Source organism: Typha angustifolia, chromosome 3 (assembly GCF_048772165.1).
Source record: "Typha angustifolia cultivar Huaian chromosome 3, ASM4877216v1, whole genome shotgun sequence".
Classification (NCBI taxonomy): Eukaryota; Viridiplantae; Streptophyta; class Magnoliopsida; order Poales; family Typhaceae; genus Typha; species Typha angustifolia.
This window is the reverse complement of record NC_133241.1, coordinates 7254960-7272027: the sequence shown is the minus strand read 5'-3', so window position 1 is coordinate 7272027 and position 17068 is coordinate 7254960. Positions and strand designations below refer to the sequence as shown.

Genomic DNA, 17068 nt, shown 5'->3' with positions numbered 1-17068 from the left:
ATTTCGTGCGACGGGTGGTGGATCTCATCGGCCATAGAATCCATCGCGGCCGTCCGTCCATGATGAAATTGGACGGCAGAGATTAATGTAAAGTGATAGATGGAAATGGCCATTTCCATCTATTATTTCAAAAAAAAAAAATAGATGGAAATGGCCACGTGGTTGAGATGTCGTTAGCTTCTCTAGGAGGACTCTCATGGTTGGTATTATTGGCGACAGAAATGACTTCTTTATTGAGTTCTAGGTGATGCTACCAACAACAACTATATATATATATTTATTTATTTATTTAAGAGAGTATTTGGATTTGGCCAAAATGAGCTTGTAATCCAAAGTAAATACCCAGGCAGGTATATTTTTAAAGTATTTATATAAATATGTCAGTTTTTGTCCAATTTTGAGTTTTTAGAAGGTGAGAGTTAAATATTTAAGTTGAAAATATATAAGATTTTGTAAAATTGAGTCAACTTTCGATTAATTTAAATTTTTAAAAATTAATTAATTTTTTACCGACCAAATGTATTTTATTTATTTTTTAATTTTTTTGTAAGAAAAAAGAGTAATTTAACTAAATTATAGTCACTATTGAACTTCACTTTTTAGCAACTAAACTTAGTTCACGACCAAACTAGTCCTTCCAAATCCTATTTTAGCATTTCATACACTTTAAAAGTTAAGTAAAAAATTTAAGGTAAATTTTGTTTGATAGATCTAGTTTAATTAAACAGTACTTTTAAAAAGTGAAAAAAATAAAAGATTCATGTGAAAATAAATTCTATAGCGTGATAGTTCAGATAAACTACTTTTAACTTATGACTGAAAAATAATTTATATGTAAATTTCTTTCTCTACGACTTAATCATCTTTACTTATATTTCTCAAATTTTTTATATAAAATTGCCAAACTAAAAATTAATTTATAGCGATAATTTTACTTAGACTCTCTGAACTATCGTAACTTTCTGCATACATCTTTTGAACTTTCTTTTCACTGTATACACATCAATCCAATTTTTCTTCTTTATATATATAATTATTTTTTCTTAGTTCATATATAAATAATTTTCTTAGTTTATTATGAATAAATTTTTTTTAAAAATATATGGGTAAAATAGTGATAGTTATTTATCTCTAATTTCTATTTGGAAGGTGTTGTCTAATTTACCTAGTTTTGTATTTAATCTTTAAATGGGAAAAAAATATTGCAGGCTTAAAATAGTAATAATAAAAAAAGAAAAGAAAAAAGGGAAAAAAAAACTCTCGATCAACGTAACACTTTCTAACCGGGCATTTATCGGGTCACAATCCGTCGGTGATTCTTTAATCCCACCTCGGTCGTCGTGGCACTCTCGCAGCCCGGTCGACCGACCACATTAACACACTAAATAGGCAGGCGGAGTAGCAGACCGCACGGATCGACAAAGATTGTTTGTTACCTTTCTTTTTAATTTTTAGCGCATCTAGACCCGAAAATTTCGAGGGATCGGGGGGAGCAGCGATGCTTACCAGTAGATCTCCTCCTCCTCCTCCTCCGTCGTCGTCTCTTCCTCTCCGCCTTCGAAGCCTTCCTCCGTCGTTGATCTCTACCTACGCTTTGCTTCTCCTCGGCTTCTCCGCCGTGCTCCTCTTCTTCTCCCACCGCCAGATCGCGGAAGTCGATCGCCCCCCCTTCTCTACCGACGAGCATTTGCAGGTACTAGTTCGCTTGCTCTGATCTGCCCCTCCTCTCCTAGTACTAGGGTTAGCACAGATGTGGTCTTACTGGTAGTTCTTGTGTTATGATCTAGTTACTCTTCATTTGTGTAAGTAGTTAATCTTAATTTGATTTTAGAATTATTGACTTTAGAGATCACTGCAGGTTTAAGATTTGCTCATTTATTTTCTGGATCCTTTTCAACTTTGAGTTATGCTCTATAGACGATCCTAAATAGGTGTGGACTGCATTTGGTTTGAGAAGGATGAAAGAATGCATCTTCTTGGCCAAATAATGAACTAGGCCATGAGTTACTGATCTTGTACTATCTGCGACCTTTGATAAGTAGGATAAAAGTTATCCTTTTCTTTAGCAAAATATATACTGAACTCTGGTTTTGCATTTTTATATGTTTTCAGGTGTCACAAGAGCAACTGTGGGATTCATTTGGCTATGGTTATCATGGTTGTGTGAAGCCCACCTCTAAATATGCAGGTCCTCTTCTCTTTTTTTGTCGTTGTACTTTTCTGCTATATTTTTCTGTGAGAAGTTTGTTATGTATTTGTGGAATGGACATAAAACAGTGGCAAAATGATATGTTTCATGTTTCTCTACTCAAGTTAATACAAATCTCTTATTTTTGGTAAATATATACTTATATAGTACATAATTTGTTCTCTTGTATCACCAGCTCCTCAACGCATGGAGCGCTACTTAACTGTTAGGAGTAATGGAGGACTCAATCAAATGCGCACTGGTGTAAGTTCACAGAACCATAATTTCAAATGCAGTTAGCATCCTTACAAGTTGCAATTTTCTTTTCATTACTTTTTATTGGTGAAATCCATTCCTTGAGTGTACAGGTGCAACATCATTTCCGTCATTATATCACCATTAAGAATAGTGAATATTTATAAGACTACCTCAGTCAATTTCAGCATATCAATTTATTGGTGATTACTTTTTGGATTTGAGTTAGTTTCTAAATATTGAGTTAAGAAACTTATTGTGTTTATGCCATTCTCATTACTCTTTTGATTGATCATTTGGTTCTAATATTATTGATTTACTTGACCTTATGGAAACAGATAAGTGATATGGTTGCCGTGGCTCGTTTGATGAATGCAACACTAGTTATTCCTCAGTTGGATAAGCGATCTTTTTGGCAAGACTCCAGGTTTTGATCTATAAGATAGTAGCACCTGTTATAGTAGAATAGTTTATATTTGACATCTATTATCATTTGACAATTCAAATCAATTTGTGCAGTACGTTTGCGGATATTTTTGATGAGCCTCATTTTATTAAAGCTCTGCAAGGAGATATACGTATTGTGAAAGAGTTACCTAAGGAGTTGGAATCAACTCCGAGGGCCCGTAAGCACTTCACTTCATGGTCTGGTGCAGGTTATTATGAGGAGATGGCACAATTATGGAAGGATTATAAGGTAGAGGCATAATTTGATATTCCTTTTGATTAGGTATGAGGTATATCAATGTAAATTCTCCATGTAGACTTTTTAATGAAGATTGGTAATTGATTATCTGCTTGTCTATTTCATGCAATGGGCCATCTTATTTTCAGTTATATATATGCCATGCATTGTGCTTCAAATTTCCTCTGCCAGCTATAATCAGTTTATTAAGAAGCGCACAATTCGTTAGCTGCAAAAAGGTAAACCAGTAAGGATGAGAGGATACATTTTAAATATTTGATATTTTAAATAAAGGAAGAAACTCTGAAAGCATGGGGATCAAAAGATACTAGGGTCCTAGCCTCCTGCCGAAGAAATTTACTGCATTTTACTAGTCTCTAAGGAAATCTATTGACAGACTGGTCTGTTCCATTTCTTGTGTATGTTTGACTTCTAGCTTTGTGTTGAAGTACATAAATTTGAAAAGGCTATTGCTTCTTTCAGGTAATTTATGTTCCAAAATCTGATTCAAGACTGGCTAACAATGACCTTCCTATTGATATTCAAAGATTGCGATGCCGGGCTCTGTATCATGCGCTTCAATTTGCACCTCCAATTGAGAACTTGGGAAAGGTCAGATTTGCATACTATCCTATGCCGTATAGTTTTGTTAAGAAAATTCTCTCGTTTTATCGCATTTGAGAGATATCCTGGGGTACTTTGTAAAATAGGTTCTGAGTCTACATAACGCCTGACACCACAGAAGCTAGTGGAGCGGCTAACGTCACATGGGCGGTACATTGCTCTTCATCTGCGTTATGAAAAGGATATGCTATCTTTTACGGGCTGTACTTATGGTCTCAGTGACCTAGAAGCTGAAGAATTGAGACGTATGAGGTGTGAGCTGTCACTGCAGAGTCTAGACTATTTTTGTAATTGAAGTAAATAAGTGATGATTTTTCTTTGGTTTGTTTATAGAGAGAGTACGAACCACTGGAAATTGAAGGATATTAACTCAACAGAACAGAGAATCAGCGGTTATTGTCCTCTGACTCCCAAGGAGGTAGGGATATTTCTGCAAGCTCTTGGTTATCCTCCATCCACGTGGATCTACATTGCATCTGGTGAAATTTATGGTGGGGATACTTACATATCAAACTTGAGATCTCGTTTCCCAAACTTGGTTACAAAGGTTCTGTCAATTAATCTTTAGCTATTGTGTTATACATTTTTTTAAGCAAGAAACAATTTTCGGTCACTAACAGGATACCTATCTGTATACAGGAGACATTAGCGACAAAGGAAGAGCTTGGGAAGTTTGCAAGTCATGCATCCCAGACTGCAGCTCTAGATTACATTATATCAGTTGAAAGTGATGTTTTCATACCATCATACACAGGAAACATGGCAAAAGCTGTTGAGGGGCATCGCAGATTTTTAGGGCACCGCAAGACTATCACCCCAGACAGGTACTTTTAGGAAATATTTTAGATAAAGAACTGCTTCTACTTTTTCTTAGTAGATGTCTCCAAATGTAAGAAATACATAGATGGATGAGAATGTTTTCTGAAAAGACTATGTTCCTCTCGCATGTTAAGCTTGTCAGTTCTTGCCATTGTTTCTTAATATTGTTGTTGTATTGATTGGATGATGGATCTTTTGTGTCTCTAGAGTAAAGCAATTCGCATTTTGTTAATTGAAATTTTTTCTGAGCTTCATGTTGAATTCCATTTTTTCCAAATTCAGCAAATGGTTTACCTTTGGACTGATCTAATGCAGAAAAGGATTGGTAGAGATTTTTGATTTGATAGAAAGAGGGGAGCTGGCAGAAGGTCCACAAGTGTCATCACTTGTTACTCAAATGCATAAATTCAGGTAGTTGTCTTTGTAACCTTGCCAAACAGTCATTTCTAAACTAATCGCAATAAAGTTCATGAAAGAGTTCTGTAAATCCATCAGCATATAATATCAGACTAAAAAAAAATCTCTCGTAATTTACAGACAGGGGGCTCCAAGGAAAAGATACAGCTCTCTACCAGGAAGTAAAGGCCGGGCTCGCCTTAGGACTGAAGAATGCTTTTATGAGAACCCACTTCCTGAATGCATTTGTCTGACTGGAAAGCATTGACATGACTTATAGGTATACTGACCGTACCCTATAATAGTATAGACTATATTTTCAGTTACTTTTTGTTTGGTTGAGCCTTAAACCATAATCTGCATAAATTTGCTAGTTAAAGTAAATTAACACATGTTGCTACTATCTTTCTTATTATATGTTGTTTTGGCTAGTAACACGTATATTATGGCATGCAGCTATTAGACATTCTAACATATTGAAGTATGATGATTGAGAATGTAATAAAAGCAAAAGCATCTGCAAGACCATAACTGTCCAACTAATCATATAGGGAATTCAGGTGTCCTACCGGCATGATCCTGGATCTCACAAATCTCTCCCCCATGTGCAAGACCATAATTGACACTCTTGTTAGGTTACTCGTTTTGTTTCTTAATGTTACACGTTGCTTCACTATTCAGAAGACTCCCTTGCCAAGTGACCCCTGAAACAGAAATAGATATTGAACCCTGTTAGTGATCACAGTTATTGCGTTGCTGGTTGGATAATATTTTCTCTCTTCATTTTGCCCCTTTCTACGTCTTCTTACCCGTCTATATTTCGTTCAGATACTCTTGATAAGCTGGTGCAAAGAAATGTGACACAGCATCCCGAAAATAGCACTTTGGGACATTCCTTGCCTTCTCTTGCGTTCTTTCTCTGATAATGAATTGCAAGTCTCACTCATTTTGTGTAGCGTAAGCTGATCACAATGTAATATGCTTCCCCACTGGCATATGCTTGTAGTTTTGAGTTGCTTAAGCGGGAGCAAAGCTAGACCAAGTTCTGGAAAGCATGACACTAGTTTTGAGTTGATCCAGTTATTCTTGTCAAATTGAGCATGAATCTGCTCAACCGTTTGTATATCGATTTAATTTCATGAATGTTGGTGGCATGTAAACAACTTTGAGAAGCTCTTAATGATGCTATCTGATGTTGCTGGCAATCTTAACACTCGTATTCGTTGGTATTTGCAGCTCCATACACCTTCTCTGCGTATGCATATACGTGTCTGTATAGAGTGTTTCTACCAAGAGAGCAGCACAAATGACTGACTATAACGGATGATAATATGAATTGGCCCTTGATATTGCTATAAACCTGTAGAAAAGCGAATGCTCCATTAACTTCGAGTAGGTAAAGAAGAGCCCAAACATTAATCCCAAATCATAATACAATTATTTAGTTCCCTCTGTTCATCCAATATTACAATTTACGAGTTTAAACAACCGTGAATAGAACTTTCGAAAACAAGATAAGGATCATGCCACTCATAAAATTGACAGGAGAATAAACATGTTAATAATATAATAATATCGTACGAATGCTTGCTGACAGATGACTTGGTAACTTTGGTACACAACACAACTATGGCAAAAAAAAAAAAAAAAGAACAAAAAAAAAACAAAAAAAAGGTGAAGAGATAAAAACATCAGTTGGAGTCATAAATAATTGAAATCATGAACAATGAATGGTGACCCTGCACGCAAGGGACTGTTTCCTTCCTTCGAGGCAACGTATGTTTGTTTGTTTGATACAATCTTCAGTGCCCAGGACCAGGTCATCTAAGGCCTTACTGAACTGCAAAGAAGAATTACAAGTTAATTATCCGAATCATCACTCTAACAGAGGCTGGCACGGAACGTACAAGAGCTCATAAGGTAATTATATTGAAGCTACATGGTTCTAAGGTAGCAAGCAAGAAGTCAAATGCAAAAACTGAAAAAAGGGCTTCCTGATTCCTGAACTCATTTGAGCTCATTGAGGCTGTGAGCTTGTATCCCTTCTAGTTATACTGGGGGCACCACAGCAAAAAGTTCAGCACAAACAAGTAAAACAAAGCGAAGGAGCACATTCAACTGACAACCATGTGGTCCTTCCCCTGCTGGTTAAAACAACAAGAACCTGGACCTCAAAAGCTTAACGCCACCCTAAACATGCAAGTCCTATATTTATCACCACACTGGCAAAGGAAATATATCATGGAGATCACTCAAAAAACCATTAGGCCAGACTTAAAAGAAGAACAGATCAAAAGATAGGGGTAGATGTCAACCTACAACTCAACAAAGCCATAAGGCCTTAAAAGCTCATGTTTCATTCCAAAGATGATCAAAATGATACTTGGCTGGCTAACAGTAGCAAAAGTCCCATTGCCCTAAAAATCTATAGCCCGTTAGCTAATCTCATTTATTAGCCATGGTCTAGTAAGTTAAACTAGGTTAAGAAAAATGAGAATATGTAATATAAATGGACCAAAATGCCCTTCTAGTTTGAAGTACGTTAATAAAAAAATTAAATATAAATATCCACTAAATTGTAAGTATATCTAAAAAAGCTCATTTTCTGCCCACAAGTGCCCCTTGTATATCCAGCTGGGGGAGTTCCTTGCAGGGTTATACAGGGCTAACTTTAAAAGTTGAAAGGTATGACACAAAATCATCTTGCCACTTTATTAAATGGAGTAGCAGTCCATTAATACTCCAAGGCCCACTCATGAGAATAAAAGCCATATCTTCTTTGACATAGAATCTAAACATATAATGGCCAGCCTAAATTATAGCTAACAAATGGGCCCTAGAAAGTTTAGAGAGCTACTTCTGGGTCTTGTGTTTCCTGTATGTGTTTTTATATAGCTTAGTTACAACTTACAAGCACACATATCTATATATCCTTAACTCGATCCTAGGAGAGAGACCCACCTCATGCATTTGCAACCCTCTCATTGAACGCAACCTGACTCACCTTCCTCTCTAATGAATCTATAATTTGAACAATTTCATGCTTGATCCTGGTTCCTCTAGTATAAACCAAAACAAAACATCCTGCAACTCTCACTTCCTATGGAATTTTTCCCCATCCTTCATTTTGTTCGGCTTGCCAAACTTTTGACTATATTCACTCGGTCTCACTTGAGGGAGTGCCACGAGCTATTTATTACTTCTAGTTGCATGCTAATACAGAAGGTGTATTTCAGACCAATAAATCTTTTCTGTAATAGCATTCTAGAATAAAATCAAAAGACAGCGCTGTTTGTTTTGATAGAAATGCTGTGCCACAACCTAGCATGTCTAAAGCCACCAATACCAGCACACAGCTGGCTGTTTTACCTTCCACGATGTGCACACTAAAATAGAGTTTGAAAATAATGAGAGAAGTAGAGACAAGCAAGATTCACTTATTTAAGCTCTTTCCTCCATGTGATAAGTAGATATTAAGCCATATCAAAAAGATCAGTCTGATACCTTTCACTGAAGGTTCATCTTGGGGCTTCATGGCAGGGAAGAGAAGAACTTCCTGTATTCATAAATTTCAGGATAAAGAATTGTTATACAACTTACTAAGTATGCATATTCATATATACTCGGAAAATAGTGGTATAGTTACACAAGTCAGAGAGGCCAACCTTTATGTTCTGTGAATCTGTTAACAGCATCGTAAGCCGATCAATTCCTAAACCCCAACCACCAGTTGGTGGCAAACCATATTCAAGAGCAGTGCAAAATGTTTCATCTAAAGCCATAGCTTCATCATCACCGGATTGTCGATCCTGAGACCCCAATTTTATGAGGAAAGAAAAGTAATTATTAAAAAAATACGATTAGTGACAAAAAATGATCAGATTAATGAAAGAAAAGCAACTGCACTAGAAATTTTACAATCTATTTGTGCACACGCAAGCATGTATGCAAGTGTGTGTGCATTAACAAATCTCTTTTCTATTATGCATGCTTTCATACATGCAAAAGTATATATATAGACATACATTTATATTTTCATCTATAGAGTACCTTCAGTTGTTCTTCAAAACGTGCCCTTTGTACAACTGGATCATTTAATTCTGTGTATGCGTTACATAACTGAAAGGCACATATAAATAATCAGCCATGAACAGGAAAATGGGAAACAAATGATTCTGGCATCAATTGAACACAAATACATACCTCATGCTTGTTAATAAACAATTCAAACCGCTCGGTCAATCCTGGTCTTGATCTATGCCATTTAGCCAATGGGCTCATAATCTCTGGATGGTTGATGATAAAAGTGGGATTTACACATGTCTCTTCCAGGAAATGCCCAACTAGCTGTAATTCATTGTTGAAGACCATTAAACTTGCTGCCAATATAATAAAAACTACTGGAAAACTTTTCACTATTACATGATTATGAGCAGCAACCTACTAATTTATTAAATTCAAATAAATTTTCGAAATAAAATTGCAGAAGGACAAAATTGCATTTTACCATCATATTTAACGCATGTATATTCCTATGGACCCAAGAGACATGTGTAAAGGTCTTGCTCAGTTTAGATTGGATTAACAGCCTTTGATCAGGGTAGCTAATCTTATACTGCGCTTCTTGTATTTTGGGGGGCTAGTTTTGTTACAGTACTAGAACATATCACCTGAATCCAGTAAGATACATTACCAGGGTTAGATGCATTACCTTATCCAACAACCTCGATGTTGTCTGGGGAGGTGGACACTTGACATCAAACTTTGCACATGCCTCTATCAAGTACTTGTTTGCTGCATCACTTGAAAGATCTTTTGGTATGTTGAGATTGGCCATGGATTCCAACCCTTCAATCATGTCTATCCTTCTGTAGTAATGTAAGAAACAACATTTTGAGTGAAACTAATGGACATATGAAAATTAAAACAATATTTGAAATATTTCTTACCTAAAAGGGGGAGTAAAATCAATCTCTATTGGATCCTTCTCCACCCCGTTCGCATGGTACTTAATCTTATACCCACCTGTCAGCTCCTTCACCATTCCTGGAGAATTTTTGGTCAAATGAGATGCAACTCAAACTGCACTAACTATATAAGATGACTTCCTAAACCCTGTTTTACCATTTTTCCTTTCAAGAATGAACACTTGGCTATTCAACATAGATCACATAAGTGAAAAATATATGTGCAAAATTTTCAGCAAAGTTTTATAGATGTATTATTTTGATTGATAATAACAAAATCATTTCGAAAAAAATGGCCATGCTCACCTGATAACATTTGTTCAGTAAGTACCATCAAATCACTGTAATCAGCATAAGCCATATAAAACTCACACGTTGTAAATTCAGGATTGTGTGTTAAATCAATTCCTTCATTCCTGAATTGCTTTCCTATCTCATAAACACGGTCTAAACCACCCACAACCAATTCCTTCAGATAGAGCTCAGGGGCAATACGCATGAACAACTTCATGTTCAGGTCATTGTGATGAGTAACAAATGGTCTTGCAGCTGCTCCACCAGCTATCATATTCATCATTGGTGTTTCAACCTGATCACAAAGTGTGCCTAGTCAAACAACAAGAGCATTTCTCCGATAATATTTTGATGAAGTAATCTTGGAACAGATTCATACCTCCAAAAAACTAAGCTTGTCAAGGAAACTTCTCACATATGAGATAACCTTGGCTCGGGTCCTAAATATATGTCTTACTTCATTGTTCAACATGAGATCCAGATATCGTTGACGATACCGAGTTTCCTGACATTACATGAAGTAAGTGTATCAAGAAATGGTATATCAACACTAAAGTTTGAAATTACATGTAAAAGGAGTCCTCTTTATCTTAAAAATATGAGGTAAAATACACAGATCAAGCATGACATATCATATACAAGATGATAAATTTGGAGTACAAAATGAAATGCATTCATGTCTTTAAAAATTGCTTATGAAGTAAAGGACATAATACATCTAGAGAGTTTTCCGACCAAAGTAAGGCAGAAGTAAAACCTGATCTTTTAGGACATATGTTTCAGGATTCCTTGTCATTCCTGGACCCCATGCCTCAAAGGTAGTCATCCCTTCACTTTTCTGTGTAAATTTGGACAAAGGTCATTAAAGTTAAGGAATTCCTACAAGGAACTTTGTTCTGGAAGTTCAACAGAAGACTGCTAAAAGGTTTAGTTTTTGTTTTAACCTTTACAGCAGCATTATCAGCAGAAGGGCCAGCTTTCTGCCTGGGCATCATGTGAAGACATGGGGAGAGGACAGCAAAACTCTTTGGGAAAATGCTAAGTTCTCCTCTCTTACTTTTACCTGTTAGATAAGAAAAAGACAAACGAACTAATGAATCCTGTAATCACCAGCCAGTATTTCTGCTTGCTGAAGAAAATGACGGTATTAAAGAGTTTCAATAAATGAGTGAGAGGACATACCTGGATATCCACATATACCAACAATGTCACCACGCTTCACACTGGAATGATGTCTAGAGAATTCAACTTCATCCATATCTGAGTCCCTGTAAAGCAAAATAAAAATAGTTAGTTTTTCTACTGATCTTAGGAATAAAAATTTACCCATCAGGCAAAGTTTTTTCACCGTCCAGCATGAAAGCTGAAGTACTTAAACAATATTATGTACAACCAATGTCCAGAAAAAGAGCATCTGGGTGTTTTGAAGTTTTAAGTTTTGGTTTTGATTTTGACCCTTAAAAAAAATGAATGTTTTATGCTGAAATAGAATGGTATGGCCTACTATGGTCCAAATAAATGTCAAAACAAAAAATTTTGATAGTTTCTGCCTTAAGCAATGAGTTTCACCTTTAGTTTTTATTAAGTTTTGACAATTACTGTTCCATCTCGGGTAAAACTTCAAACAGCGCAAAGTTTAACATATAGATATATATTTTTAGATCAAGAACAGTTAACACTGAAAATTCAAACTTCACATAATACTAAATTAAAGATCAAGAATGAATCTAACTCAGTGAAATAACATCTTGCTCAAACATCTGCAAAGTACTGATTGAATTTATCTGATCGCATCAAATTAATACCTGGCATCAGCCATGACTTGAACTTTAGCACCACCTCCATATAGGTCATAAAAGAAAAGCTTTGAGGATGAGGTTCTCTTGTTCATGATCCTCCCTTAACATGAAAAACTAAATTTAGCAACAGAAAAGGGAAAAAGAATTACTATTAAGTTAACAACACCAGGTTCCTTGGCCGAATCATACCAGCCAATCTTTCAACACCAGATAGGTGCTCCCCGTCTTTCAAGCTTCTATACTTCTCAATGTAGTCGACAATTGAGATGCCAACCTCAAACTTATGAGGATATGGGTTCACTCCACCAGCCTTGAGGGAATCGAGCACCTTCAGCCTATTCTCATAGTATTGCTGCAACAATAGCCAAAATAAATAAATAAATAACAATAATAGTACTAGTAATTCTTCACTGTACTAATCACCAAAAAGATAAAAAGATAGAGATAAAACAAACCGTAGGGTCCATATCATCTTCATCCGCCGCAGAAGGCTTCTGGGTTTTCGAGTCAGCCATTGCAGCAGCCTTCAATTCAATATGACAAAACATCAAAATATTGTTAGGACCACGATCCTAACTCAAGAAATCACAGCAGAAAAATAGAGAATAAAAGGAAAAGAATGATCAGTTCAAAGGAATCTACCTCCAAAAGCCTAAGGTAACTAGGAAAAAACGAGAAAAGGAAAATAATAAACCCTTAATCCCTTTGGTATGCGGCACTAATATCGTACCAAAATATGTCACCATTTCGAGTACCCCAGATGGAAAAATAAAACCATCAGCCGCGTATCAGGATTCATTCTTTTGAGCAACAATACCCTACCTTATTCTTCTTCTCTTCTTCTTTGAGACGCTTCTCCTCTTCCTTCTGCTTCTTCTTGAGTTCCCTCTTAAGAGCGCTATCATCAAGAAGAAACCAATTTAGAGACATTTAATCGAACATTCGGCGTCTAATTAAAAGAAATGGAGATCCAAGAGAATCGGGAATGCATACTTCTTGCTCGTGGCCTCGGGGTTAGCGGTGGAGAGATCGGAGAGCTTCTCCGCGGTCTCTTGGACGCCGTCTTCCATGGCGGCTGTGGAGTGGAGACCAAGAAATGGAGAGGGAGGGAGAGTAGGGAAAGCAAGGAGACGAGGGTTTTAGTTTTGTTGCGGGTTTTACTGGGTCGCGTTGGGACTCGCATATAAATTAAGGCAAATATGGGCTGGGCTTAGTGGAGTTGATGGACCGCCAATGTTATAATTAATTAAGTAAACCAAAGAATTTGACCTCATAAAATTACTTAACCGTTTTAGTAATGACACCCTGTATTTTAGGGATTTTGCGATAAACACCTTATTTTGTTCAAGAATACTTTTCTCAAGGGTTTTTTTAGTAATTTTTGGCTTACAGTTAAATAAATTATAGCCTTAATCATATATGCCAGTAATTTTTCTACGTATGAATCATTCAAAGTATGCCAAATTCTAGAATTGTTCCTGAGAATTTATGAAATCATATTCCTTCCTGATTGACAAATTTAAAAGTATGCATTGCCAATTTGCCATACATGCGAAATCAAAAGGTTCTGAGGTACAGAGGTTCTAAAAAATGCATTATGAATATAGTTCCTAAAATTCCTTCCAGAAAAGATCTCTTGCAATCACTTCATCTTTATTGCTCACCTCATCAGCTCATCTTGTATGTCAAATGAGGTTATCACTACAAATTTTCTATAGAATATAATATCGAACAGTAATGGAAGAATGCGCAATTTCTGTGATTTCATTTACAATCTTAAACTCCACAAACAGAAGGAACTCTGGTCCATACGATATTTTAAACGACGCGGAAGGAGTTTGCGATTTGTTTCAAATCCTTATAGTGTCTCTTCCACTGAAGACCTGCGAAAGATGTAAGAAGTTACAAGGTTCAAAGCATACATTGAACATACCAGTCATGAGAGAGAGAGAGAGAGAGAGAGAGAGAGAGAGAGAGAGAGAGAGAGAGAGAGATGATTATATTAGTTACCATTAGCAGTTACATTGAACAAGTAGAGTCTGTTTCCAGCAGCAGTAGCAGTAATTAGTGCATGCGGTGGTTCCAACTCAAATTGGTAATATGTTCTTCCTTCATGTTCTGCTACCTCTGTAGCTAAAACTCTCCCTTCCACATTTTCTCCAATGACTTCTGGGCCAAAAGCATTGATCACTTTCTCCGGTGTTCCAATTTGTTCAATTTTGGCATTGTCTCCAATAATATCTAAGCAATGGAATATGTAATCGGTATGAGTTTTAAGAAAATTGTATTTTACAAGCTTACACAATAATTTCTTGTTGCTGGCATTTTCTCAAACCATGCATAATAGAAGATTGCTATTTGCAGAGCTCCTTTTGAGGAAAGGAGAAGAGGCAAATCATGAATGTCAATAAAGCGCAAATAGCAAAATTTCTTTATTCCAAGGTGCTCAAATCATGAATGGTATGCTTTCCAAGGCCCAAGAAAACAGTCGTTCAATTCTTCCAAGTATCTTAATTCTGAATATTGTTCTTATTATCTACAAGTGGTCTACAAATCATAGACCTAGTTATTCGAGGTGGTTATGCAACTATAGTAATTCTAGTTCTAGCAAGTATTGCTCAAGATCACAAGATTTAAATGACAACACATTCATATCGGTTAAATTAGTAGCAGATCCAACATTTCAGAGAATTATGCAATATTCTTTTCTCTATTTACATGCTTTTAATGTTGTTTGTACAGAACAACATATGTTCTCCAGTAATAATTGTCAGGCAAGACAGCTGATAAGATTAATAAACTATTAGCTACATGGGTGTCGATGGAATGTATTTGGATCAGATAATAGGCATATTCATGTCTAACTTCTCTTGCACAGATATGAACTTTAGATATGGAGATACAATCATGTTTATTAGACATGGCAGGATCATAGACTAGTTATATCATGACTATCAATGGATTTAGCAATTGGGCAGAACAGTTCACTTGTAATTCTCGCTTCAAGACATTGCACTGGTTTCAAGAAGAAACACAAAATTACAAAAGGTATATGTAGGATAATCATCATCTATTCCTAGCATTATGACATTTATCAATCTCTAAAGTTACAAGCACCCAAATGGAGAATGTAGATTTTAAATCACTGGGTTTAACTATATAGCATGTCTTGAAGACTTGAACTGCACACTCTTCCCAAAAACTGGGAAGTTGTCTTTTGTCAAAACTTTTCATAAGCCCAATATTTAGTTCATTTTAGATCATGTATATTATTCTAAAGTTCAGCAAGGTAATTAGACAGTTAGTAAAGGGTGAGAGGTGTCTAACATCAAGGAAAGCTTTTGTCTGCATATGCAGAAAAATAACCAGGATAGGGTAATGAACTCATTGCCTGTCTGAATATAACAGGTATATATTATACATACATAACATGAACAAATCATAGAAAGTGCCATGGTAGTGAGTAATGAAATTACACAATGTCAGGGTGGTATGAACACTTTATTATAATTAAAAAAAAGGTAACAAAGAGGGGGTGGTATAATTGTTTGTTACCTGAAAATCTGAGAACAGGGGCCACAATAACAAATAAGCGACCTTCTTGAGAGTTACCAAATCTCAAATCAATCTCTGTGCCACCAAGATCTGCAATTGATACTGGAACCTGAATCAGAAGAAGTGAAAATCCATCAACTTTCAGCATCTTCAGCAATTTGCAGAAAAATCTAATAATTACCTATATGATTTTTACTTGAACTTATTTTACACAGTTGACTCCTAAATGACAAAGATTTACCTCTTCCCAGCCGTCTGGTACTTTGAAGGTGTATGGAATTATAGGACTCCATCCAACTCCATGTCCACCAGACTTGTCATCTGGTCTACGGTATGTCCTCCAACCTGTCTGGCAATTATTTCCTTATGATGGGTAATAATGTAATATATTTATCTAAAGGAAACTCATCAAAATATAACATATTGAAGCAAATGAATCCATGTGATGAGAAGTATGATGCAGTACTGGCAAGGCATACATGCAACGCTACAATCCCCTGCTGAATTTATTTATTTATTCGAAATCAAGTTTGAACAATACAATTCTCATAGCTGCCAAAGGTTGGTATTGGCCCATGGAATGTGCAATACTTATAAAAGATGAATATGCCGATATATAATTCCAATGAAGTAGCACTAGTTCCATGATGGTTTGAAGTTTCAGTTTTGACCCAGAGGAAGAAATAAATGTTTCAGGCCTAAATAGTGAATAGAACAATTTTAGCCTATTGTGGTCCAAAATAAGTGTCAAACAAGAAATCTTGATAGTTTCAGCCATTAGTGTTCCGTCTCTCGGTGAAACTTCAAACCATCCCATATATACAATAACACACGCACAATCCTTGGAAGAAAAAGAACATCTTCTTCTTTATGTTCAGATCAAAGTGTAGGATATTAAAGCGAGATCCCCACAAAAGTTAATACAACAAACCCATTGCAAGATTCTCTTGTAGCTCTCAAACTAACCCATTAAAAACATGATAGCATCATTCTAGGGCTTGGATTACTAGCAGACAATTCCCAAATAAATGAAATAAGCGGCAAAGACCATAAAAGACCAACCTTTTTCATCGGGATCAGATAACCCAGGAATCCTCCCAGCCAAGAGACCCTGCGTCACTGCCCATCCATCTCTAGGAAACCCCAAAACAATCCCAGAAACCAACGCACACCTCCTCCCCAAGATTACTCCGTTGCCTTTCTCCTCATCCATTGCTGCTGCACAAGACCCACTTCTTCTTTTACCTCTTCTAGGCGCCAATCTTCTCACATGGGCATGGTTCTGATCTTGGTTTCTCAACGAAGAGCAGCAGCAGCAGCTGGGAAAGAGGGTGGTGGTACTCATCTCTCTCTTCCCTCTTGCCGGTTTCCTTCTTCCAAGAAAGGAGATTTCAAAGCTTAATCTCTTTGCTCTTCTTCTCCTCACTCTCTGTCTCTGGGTTATTTCGGACCACTAACGCTGGATTCGGTGGATTTTGGAGAAGAG

The 17068-nt window shown here is 36.4% G+C and overlaps 3 protein-coding genes across 5 annotated transcripts; 1 reads left to right on the top strand and 2 right to left on the bottom strand.

Moving 5' to 3' along the window:
• Positions 1-1441: 1441 nt before the first annotated feature.
• On the top strand, positions 1442-6656 carry LOC140758162 (O-fucosyltransferase 38-like). 2 transcript variants are annotated; one of them, XM_073094240.1, is made up of 13 exons: positions 1578-1693; positions 1932-2015; positions 2113-2188; positions 2385-2452; positions 2782-2870; positions 2963-3140; positions 3612-3740; positions 3871-4004; positions 4086-4299; positions 4392-4576; positions 4887-4982; positions 5109-5247; positions 5796-6656. In XM_073094240.1, the coding sequence occupies exons 4-12, from the start codon at positions 2396-2398 to the stop codon at positions 5233-5235; spliced, it is 1209 nt and encodes a 402-aa protein (XP_072950341.1). In that variant the 5' UTR covers positions 1578-1693; positions 1932-2015; positions 2113-2188; positions 2385-2395; the 3' UTR covers positions 5236-5247; positions 5796-6656. The 2 variants fall into 2 exon arrangements, with proteins under 2 accessions (XP_072950340.1, XP_072950341.1); XM_073094239.1 differs by lacking the exon at positions 1932-2015 and having other exon boundaries at positions 1442-1693.
• On the bottom strand, positions 6554-13199 carry LOC140758161 (lysine--tRNA ligase-like). The gene is made up of 17 exons (XM_073094238.1): positions 13021-13199; positions 12850-12925; positions 12483-12551; positions 12217-12379; positions 12034-12127; positions 11411-11496; positions 11173-11291; positions 10986-11066; positions 10608-10733; positions 10241-10523; positions 9917-10013; positions 9679-9835; positions 9171-9314; positions 9018-9086; positions 8633-8776; positions 8472-8523; positions 6554-6807 (listed from the first exon to the last, which is right to left on the bottom strand). Exons 1-17 carry the CDS (start codon positions 13095-13097, stop codon positions 6800-6802), a joined length of 1845 nt encoding a protein of 614 aa, XP_072950339.1. The 5' UTR covers positions 13098-13199; the 3' UTR covers positions 6554-6799.
• Positions 13200-13661: 462 nt separating this feature from the next.
• On the bottom strand, positions 13662-17068 carry LOC140758163 (psbP domain-containing protein 4, chloroplastic). 2 transcript variants are annotated; one of them, XM_073094243.1, is made up of 5 exons: positions 16645-17068; positions 15824-15931; positions 15583-15691; positions 14038-14268; positions 13662-13910 (listed from the first exon to the last, which is right to left on the bottom strand). In XM_073094243.1, the coding sequence occupies exons 1-5, from the start codon at positions 16651-16653 to the stop codon at positions 13846-13848; spliced, it is 522 nt and encodes a 173-aa protein (XP_072950344.1). In that variant the 5' UTR covers positions 16654-17068; the 3' UTR covers positions 13662-13845. The 2 variants fall into 2 exon arrangements, with proteins under 2 accessions (XP_072950344.1, XP_072950343.1); XM_073094242.1 differs by having other exon boundaries at positions 15824-15927.

Bases quoted from the DNA above. Each gene is read 5' to 3' on its own strand.
- LOC140758162 (XM_073094239.1), top strand. From the start codon at position 1,499: ATGCTTACCAGTAGATCTCCTCCTCCTCCTCCTCCGTCGTCGTCTCTT. The intron at 3,141-3,611 runs GTAGAGGCATAA...TGCTTCTTTCAG, and splicing joins AATTATGGAAGGATTATAAG to GTAATTTATGTTCCAAAATC. The intron at 3,741-3,870 runs GTCAGATTTGCA...CTGACACCACAG, and splicing joins CAATTGAGAACTTGGGAAAG to AAGCTAGTGGAGCGGCTAAC.
- LOC140758161 (XM_073094238.1), bottom strand. From the start codon at position 13,097: ATGGAAGACGGCGTCCAAGAGACCGCGGAGAAGCTCTCCGATCTCTCC. The intron at 12,128-12,216 runs GTATGATTCGGC...TTTCATGTTAAG, and splicing joins TGGTGTTGAAAGATTGGCTG to GGAGGATCATGAACAAGAGA. The intron at 9,087-9,170 runs GTATGTATTTGT...TGTGCCTTTCAG, and splicing joins TGTTTATTAACAAGCATGAG to TTATGTAACGCATACACAGA.
- LOC140758163 (XM_073094242.1), bottom strand. From the start codon at position 16,927: ATGAGTACCACCACCCTCTTTCCCAGCTGCTGCTGCTGCTCTTCGTTG. The intron at 15,928-16,644 runs GTTGGTCTTTTA...ATTGCCAGACAG, and splicing joins ATCTGATCCCGATGAAAAAG to GTTGGAGGACATACCGTAGA. The intron at 14,269-15,582 runs GTAACAAACAAT...TCCATTGCTTAG, and splicing joins CCCTGTTCTCAGATTTTCAG to ATATTATTGGAGACAATGCC.